This window comes from Nannospalax galili, unplaced genomic scaffold (genome assembly GCF_000622305.1).
Source record: "Nannospalax galili isolate Female #2095 unplaced genomic scaffold, S.galili_v1.0 scaffold34, whole genome shotgun sequence".
Lineage (NCBI taxonomy): Eukaryota > Metazoa > Chordata > Mammalia > Rodentia > Spalacidae > Nannospalax > Nannospalax galili.
Genome location: NW_008338996.1, coordinates 8,914,920 through 8,923,417, shown reverse-complemented (window position 1 = coordinate 8,923,417; position 8,498 = coordinate 8,914,920). Strand labels below are relative to the sequence as shown.

The following is an 8,498-nucleotide window of genomic DNA, read 5'->3' as shown; positions in this document are numbered from 1 at the left end:
CTCTTTTCCTTTTCTTTTAAATTAAAAAAAAAATTTATTTAATTCTATATGTATGAGTGTTATACCTGTGTGTATGTAAGTGCATCTCTGTCGTGCAATGCCTCTGGAGGACAGAAGAGGGCGCTGGATCCCCTGCAACTGAATTTATGGACTGCTGTTAGTCACCATGCGGGTGCTGGGATTTAAACTCAGGTCTTCTGCAAGAGTAGTCAGTGCTGTTAATTGCTGAGCCATCTCTTCAGCTCCCCTTTTCTCTCTTTCTTTTTTTAGACAAAATCTTGTCCTATATCCCAGAGGCCTGGAGCTTGCTGTGAAGGCCAGGTTGGCTTCAAATATACAATGCTCCTGCCTCAGCCTCCTGAAGAGTAGGGTTCTGGGATGTGCTGTCCTACCCAGGTGCAAGCATCTCTGATGTTACTCTCCTGAGTTCCTCCTTGCAGCCTGCACTTTTAGAACCCAGGAATGAGGACGTCTCGAGATGGCGTGGGGAAGGCTGATGTATTTGCTTTGCATTGTAAGTTAAGAGGATGCTGAGCAAAGTCAGGTAGGGAAAGAAAAATAAGCACGAAGCTGGCTGCCAGCTGAAGCACAGTCACAGCTAATTTAGCAGAAGGAACTCAAATTCTCAGAGGACGAAGGAGGCAAAGGTGCTGGGACTAGACAAGAGAAAAAGAAACAAAACAAGCCAGTTCTGCAGTCACAGAGAAGAAAGCTGCGTTTAGGCACAGGTGTGATTGTGGGGACTTGGTCTTCACTGCAGATCGAGGCTTCTTAAAACTTGAACTGCTTTAAGAAAAAGCCAAAAAAGCCAGATGTACCTCACCCCAAATTGGCTCATTGATTGCCTGTGAATGCATAGACGAGTCTATTTTAGAACCACAGACACAATCAGGCTGCCGAAATAACCCACTTCTGGGAATGTGGCTTTAAAATTAAGAGCAAAGTGACAAATGAAATTGCCAACAGGGTCTCACAGGGTAGATGTGAGCCACATGAGGTGGGGAGAGCTGCTGCCTGCCAGACATAGACCACAGCTTTTTAAAAAATTAATAAAGCAGAAGTAGAGGGTTTCAAATGTTTTCATACCTGGTCAATCAATGGATACCCACACTCATCCCAGAAGGAAGCAGGTGGGAGGTCTATGCCCATTTCACAGCTTCAGGACTGAGGTTCAGTCAGCTTTATAACAAAGCACATGTGATAGCCTATGGCTGTCCTTGGGTTTCCATTCAGTGTCTACACTAGCCATTCTTAGATCTCACACTTGGGAACAAGGAATCCTGCAATCACTAGCCTGGATCAGGAGATCATTCCATCCAGTAAATGTTCACTCATTATTGCTGTACTCATAGGGGGCCACAGGAGGCAAGGTGGGGTTAGGGGGATGAAACAGGGCACAGCTGATCTTGGTTATTACAAATAATGGGGGAGGTGGATGATAGACATAAAGAAACATCTATCTTGTGGTGACAAGTGTGCTGAAGGAAATCAAAGGGGGATGCAGTGGTGGGGCAGGCGAGGTTACTGCTTTTGAGAAGCTGGCAGGGATACAGAGCCCTGAGGATGTCACAGCACTTACAATGCTTGGTGACTGGTGGACACTGCTGGGTCTGTGTTCATCTTTGATTTCACAATACTACAAGCTTGTGGCTCAGAAAATGTATGGACAAATGACTCTAGTCCACAATGAAAGAGGCTGAGATACGTCATTCTGCTTTGAAGTGAGGGGCTCTGGGTAATTCTCAAATGGCCCACAATGTCAGGTGCAAGGTGCTTCTCAGAGGAGCATGGCACTGCCTTCTGGGATGCTGGCTGCACAGGCCTTATCTGGGTTCCAGGCAGGAAGGCTACTCATTCTTAATCCAGATGGTGACCTTGGGCTGGCCAAGTTCACTTCCTTGACCATGATCCTCCTCACCTCCCTGCCTCCCTTGGAGATGATTAATGACATGGCACCTGGCACAGAGTAGCTACTCTCTGAGGTATAAGACCTCTCTGCAATAGTGATCCAGTAAAGCAAAGGTAGCACACAGCGCAATGCCAACTCTGGAGTCTGAGTGATGAGGATGTGAGGACACAGATGCAGCAACTGTGACTGAGGTACCACTCTGGTGGAGATATAATCAGGGAGGAGGCTGTGCACGGCTGGGGGCTGCATGTGTTGGGAAAATAGCCATCTGCTCAATTTGGCTGCGCAGTTAGCACTGTTCCCAAAGGCTGAGGAAGCCACTCGGTAGGTAAAGCGCCTGCTGTGCAAACATGAGGATCTGAGTTCGAATTCCCAGTACTCAGGGGAAAAGCCAGGTGTGGCAGTGAACACTGTAACCCTAGCACTGGGAAATGAGAGAGAGGCAGAGTCCCAGAGCTCATGGGTCAGTCAGTCTAGCCAAACTGATAAACTCCAGGTTCAGAGAGAGACCCTATCTCAAAAACTAAGGTGGAGAACAATGGAACTAGATACCCCAATGTCAACCTCTGGTCTCCATGCACATGTATACATATGCATACATACCTGTATGTACACGTGATTATACCCACATGAACACATACATATCTCTCACACGGACACAGACATTCTCTCTCTCTCTCTCTCTCTCTCTCTCTCTCTCTCCTCAAAAATTAAAAAAGAAAAAGAAAAAAGAAAGGAAAAGTGATGCACACATCCTCTGGCCCCGGTGCTACTTCCTACAGTGGACAGCAGGAACACAAGAAAAAGAATGAAGACATTTCCCACTCTGCACCTGCCCGGCTGTGAAAGAAAAAAGGAACGTTGCAACCCAGGAACTTTTAAAAAGCACCCTCACCCTGCAGCACAATTAGATATCTGTGTGAGCCTCTACGCCATCTCACATTCTTGCTTGGGGGTTTAAAAAGAAAGAAAAAGGAATCGGCTTGGAAAGATTGGTATTTCAGCCTCCAGCTCCCTCTAGCCATTTAATGGCATTTCTTCTAATAAGATTCTCTAGTTAGTCCTGGCTGGGACTAGTCTGATGTCCCTAAGCAGTGGGGACCAAAGGCCATAAAAGAGCCTTCCTAGGAAGACAGTTGGAGCCTAATCCCCTCCAAATGCCTTCTATGCAAAGCCCTTCACAGGACGGTGGCAGGAAGATTAAGAGTCCGAGGAGACTCGCATGAGCAGACAGGCATGTGCACGCACGTGTGCTGGGCTGCGTGCCCTTGACAGGTGCAGGCAGCTGTGCTCCTGTGCACGGCTGGAGGCAGGGGCAGGTGGGAGGCAGCAGCATACACAAAACCCTGGGGGTGAAGGGAACACACTTCTCTCTGCAGCTCCATTCAAATGATCACTGTGAGGCAAGTCATAAACAGTCCTGTCAGCAGATGGGGGTGACAAACAAAAGCCAACAGTGGGGTGATTCTCCATCTCTTTCATGTCTACCTTCAAGTCAGAAGATAAGAATCTACCAGAAGAATATCAGTGCTTCAATATAAAGGCAGTACATGACAAAACGCTGCTTTGATCTGAAGAGCAAATAACCATCTGGAAGAGAATTTTGCCTGACACAGGAATTATTTTCTAAAACCTTCAGTGTCAGCTTGAGCCAAATAAATATACAAGACTGAATCAAAGATGTGGACCTTCTCTAGGTACTGCATGGGTTCTAGATATGCAACAACCAAGGGCTTTCTGTTGGTCATGGCTGACAGGACTCACAAGACCCAAGAATGGATGCAGGGCAGAGAGAGGCCAGTGTATAATCATGGTTCCCAACTGGAGCCCAGCAACAAGACGGATGCAAGAAGAGACCAGGTTACAGATGAGAACCTGGCAGTGGTAAGAATGTGTAATGGCTCCAGCAACCGTGGCAACATCAAATGACAAATGTGTCATTTCGAACCTGCTGAGCCAAATATAATGACTTATATTAATTTGGACAGATTTTTCCCGGGTTATTATGCAAAGGAAGGGAGGAAGTGATAAGTCTAATTAACTGGAAGGGCCTGCAAACAGTTCTTAACTTCTGGAACGTCTCTGAGTTTAATTCGCTGCGCAGATTTACCTGTGGGGATGCTGACACTGTAACGAAGCTCCTTCATTTTTACTAAGATGAAACACACACACACACACACACACACACACACACACACACACACACAGGTGCACACACACTCGGAGCACAGTAGCGCCTCAATATCCTAAATGCTGCTACCTACATTATCAAGGGACTCAGAAAGCCAGTAGGTGACTGAATTTGATTTCCCAGTTCTCCCAGGGTGGGTACTGCTGTGCCCAAATCCTATTGGTAGTTCCCATTCGCTCTGTAATCACACCAGGGCTGGCATTCTTGGGTCGAGAGACGGCTGCTGCCGGGCTCCCCTAGGCACAGTATGTAACCCACCAATTTCCTGATTTAGTATGAAGTTGCTCAGAAGTGCCAAGCTTCCCTTCTCCCTATCCTTAGCCAACTCTCTTTTCCTTAATTGAAGGCAATTCCCAAAGAACAAGAACACATCAGATCAGACGTTCTACATGCCTTCTGGGTAGCACATACCAAGCAAATCACAGATTCACTGAGCTGGAAGGAGCCTTGGACAGCCCAGAACTCATCTAGCCTAGAACAGAGATATCAAGGTCACACAGCAAATGTGTAATAGAGGCTAATGTAGCAGCTCTGGTCTATGGGCTCCTTAGGTGATTGAACAAGTACATTTGGCTGGAAATCTCTGAATGATATACTTTTCTGTCATTACTAGTTGGGCTCTGGTTCATTCAAGATAAACTTCCTTTTTTCCAAAAATCAAACATTTCAACATAATAGTGGCCTGCCTTATCTGGATCTGCCACTGCTGATTTGGTAAATGGGCTTCAAGAGAGGGATGGACACCCTGTTGGACACAGGATAAAGTCCTCAGCAAACTGCTCTGGGTATCAAGGGATACAAGGTTTCTCAGAAAGAAAGGCAGAGCAGACTTTGTTTGCTTGATCCCATCTTTTAAGAGCTGTATTCCTCTGATTCATTGACTCCTAAGCACTTTGACTCTTAGAATTTATTTTAATTGAATTCTCTTTATGGTATATTTGCATACATACAATTAGTCTCTCCTCTGGAGAAGTTCAGAGGTTCACTTTCTCTCTCATTATAGAAGAAAAATTAAGACTTTTAATATTGAAAAGACATCTTTTACTAAACGGAATGGGGTATCTTGGGACAGAAACAAGACCCAAGTAGAAAAACCAAGAACCCTCTCAGAGTCCAGGAGAACGTGGCTGACCAAGGGGCTCCAAGTTCAGAACTCGCAAGTGATGGTAGTTTGTGCTTCCTGGAGAACTGGGGCCCCTCCTGGCTCTCAGAGGAGGGACTTCACCCTCTGCATTTTGTGCAAATATGTCAACAGCTCTTCAGTTAGAATAACTGTTATCAAAACCATTTGCTGGACTGGGGACATGGCTCAACAGTTACAAGCAATGGGTGCTCTTGCAGAGGACCTGGGTTCAATTCCCCAGCACCCACATGGTGGCCAACAACCGTCTGAAACTCCACTTCCAGAGGATCCAACTCCCTCTTCTGACCTCCAGCAGGCATTGCATGGCCCGGGCACACTTACACACATTTGGGCAATATGCTCACATACATAATAAATAAGCAAATAAAACCATTGACATATGGCAGGACCCTGCAGTGGTCCCCTCCCTCTTATAGTTCACCCACTGCAATTTTAGCCTCTTCATTCCCTGGAGTTCGTGTGACACAAGCAACATTCCTTTGCCTGATGCTTCCTAAGGGTCCCCAGATCACAATCTGCCAAGGGCAGAAGAGGGGCACCCCTAAGCCAGAAGCGCACTGTCCCTTAGCAGTCACCTCGGAGGAAAGCAGACCCACAGGGCAGCTCAGCTCACACAGGCACCTGGGGCACAGGCACCACACTTCAAGGATGCGCCTGCTCTATCCTGCTCAACCTTGGGGCAAATGTTCCTTCTCAGGCTTCCTAAACTATGCATGACAGATGAGGTGTCAGCAAGAGGGAGCTGAAGCTGAGTACTGCCCTGAGCCACAGCTTAGCAACACTGCGGTGCAGCTCCAGGAGGTTCAGACATATAGTCCTGACCATGACCTCATGACAGTGCCAGGAACTGAATGGTATAGCTGGACCTGGGGTGCAAACTGAAGGGAAAGCCTGTGTTGGTCATGTTCAGGTAGACAGTTGGACTTTCCAAAGTCTCTCACCTCATGATGATTAAGTTACTCCAGTCTCCAACTTGCCATGAAAATTGAATCCATGTTTATAAATGACATTTGGATCACGTATGTTTAGAGCATAAATTTATCATCTTGGGAACTCCCGGCCTCTTAGGGCCAATGCTAATGGGCTGTTTCTATATAAATAAATGGAATGCAAGATTAAAGGGTCAAAATGATGCTAGGGGAAGAGCTGGAGAGGATGGGAAACCCAGAACAAAGAATTTTGCCCGATGATCCCCAGAACAATCTAAGGTCACCAGCTTTCACCAGAAACTGCAAAGAAGTTTCCAAAACCCTCAGGGGCCTTCCCCACCGGGTCTAAGTGTGGGGAAGCAAACGAAGAAAGCCAAGGTCAGAAACAGATGGTGGTGTCCAAGGTGTACAGCCAAGCAGTCTGCTTGACTCACCTGACCATAGGCCTCTGAACACCACACAGGAAATAGCCCTGGACTTCTGCTGCCCAGGAGTTTCCCAGCAGACAGTGCATCCTGTTCAGTCCATCTGTGCAAGGTGGCCCAGGAGACACAGGAATGGGCTGGGAGGGTGTCACAGGCCAGTCCAAACCCTGGGGAAGGATTTCTCTGCAGATGCAGGGAGTGCTGTCATTTCTTTGCCCTAAACTCCCACTTCCTGTGCCAGAAGCAGCAGGGCTAGGGCTAAATGCTTGAATCCACCCCTGGGCCAAACACTATCAATCTCACACGCCTACTGGCTTTCCCTAACCCCGGGCGGGCGGGTGACCAACGAGATTAGCAAACACACACACTCCTCCACACAGCAGGAGTAAATCCCCGCTAGCTGCTGTGGTGAGATTATTTCTCTCAATTAACAGACACAAGAAGGGCACACTCGTGGGGTTGGGGGGATTCATTTTTGACATTCAGCCTCCTTTTCAACAAAGTTAGGAGTCACTCCTTTGGTCTGGCTTATTCTAGGATGCACCAGCAAGCCCATAAATAGCAGGGTCAGCCCAGGCTCTGTGGTCACCTGGCCTCCTCAGGTCACTAGGTGTGGAAAAGAACTTTCTTTCAGAGGCAGAAGTCTACAGGATTTTGAGAACAGCAACAGAGCACAGCAGACCATCTACTCACCACTATCTCGGTGCCAAGCAGGGACTAACGCTCCTACCAACCTACAGTCCAGTTTCACGCTTTCTAACTAGAGTTTTGCTTACTGTGTCTTGCCTTAGCCTTTAGGCCACCCAAGGCAAAGCATCACCATTTCCTTGGCGCTTGGTACCTATTTGTGCTACAAATTAGACGCTCCTGTTAAGTGATTTATCTAAGAAACACAGCACAGAGCTCCTCAACGGCTGCACCACCATGCTGGTAACTGCCTCTCGACGCTCCCACAAACCACAGTCCTACCTTGACCGCCTCTGCGTGGGTCACGCGTGCTAGAGATTTATCATTGACGCGTAGAATCTGGTCCCCGACCCGCAGTCCTTCCTTCTCAGCCAGGGAGCCGGGTTCCACTAGCGACACGTAGATGCCCACGCCGTGCTCCGAGCCCCCGCGGATGCTGAAGCCCAAGCCCTCGTGGGCTTTGGCGCGCCGCAGGCTTACGAGCCGCACCTCCCCGGGCTCCGCGCCGTCGGGAGCGGCCCAGGCGGGCTGCCTGTAGGGGGTGGTGGCGGGCAGGTAGAGGCCCTCGGCCGTGTACTGGTCGAAGAGCAGCTGGTCGGAGCGCGGGATGACCAGTCGCAGCATGGGCAGCAGGCGCCGCTTGACCGGGCTGTCCAGCAGGACGCGCAAGGTGCGCACCAGGTCAAAGACGTTGCGGCGCGCGTGGTACGCGTTGAGGCAGTGCGTGAACTGCTCCCGCTCCGGCTCACTCAGCAGCGCGGTGAGTGCCTGGTGCAGCTGGCGCACGTTGGCAGACAACAGCCGCAGCCCCGCGCCCCCGCCGCCGGCCGCCGCGGCCGCTGAGCCCAGCGAGCCGATGGAGGACGAGCTCACCGACAGGCCGTCCAGCTGCGCGTTCATCTCCCCGCCCAGGCCCGGCTGCTGCACCTGCGGCCGGCGCGACAGCTGGATGCCCGGGGCGCGGAGGTCACCGCTGGAGTCTGGATTTAGGAAAGACGCGGACAGGGCGGCTGGAGTCCAGGATGTCCAGAGCGCAGAGACGACGGCTGCAGGGTGGGTTTGGGGGCGCAGCAGCGGTAGCTGGATAGTTGGGGGGCTGCCGGGGACCACGGCTGGAGTCCCGGGGTGCGAAGACAGTGGGAGGAGGGGTTGGCGAAACTGGAATCCGGAGGACGAAGAGACGGCGGCGGCTGCAGTCCCGAGAACAAGGAGA

At 49.8% G+C, this 8,498-nt stretch overlaps 1 protein-coding gene across 6 annotated transcripts in view; it reads right to left on the bottom strand.

The window, feature by feature from the left end:
* Positions 1-8,222, bottom strand: part of Whrn (whirlin) — a 91,158-nt gene extending 82,936 nt beyond the window's left edge. For all 6 annotated transcript variants that reach the window (XM_008833491.2, XM_017798266.2, XM_008833492.2 and 3 more), the window contains exon 1: positions 7,568-8,222. In XM_008833491.2, the coding sequence (XP_008831713.1) occupies positions 7,568-8,185 (618 nt within the window). In that variant the 5' untranslated portion in view covers positions 8,186-8,222. The remainder of the gene's footprint in view (positions 1-7,567) is intronic.
* Between the last annotated feature and the right edge of the window lie 276 nt (positions 8,223-8,498).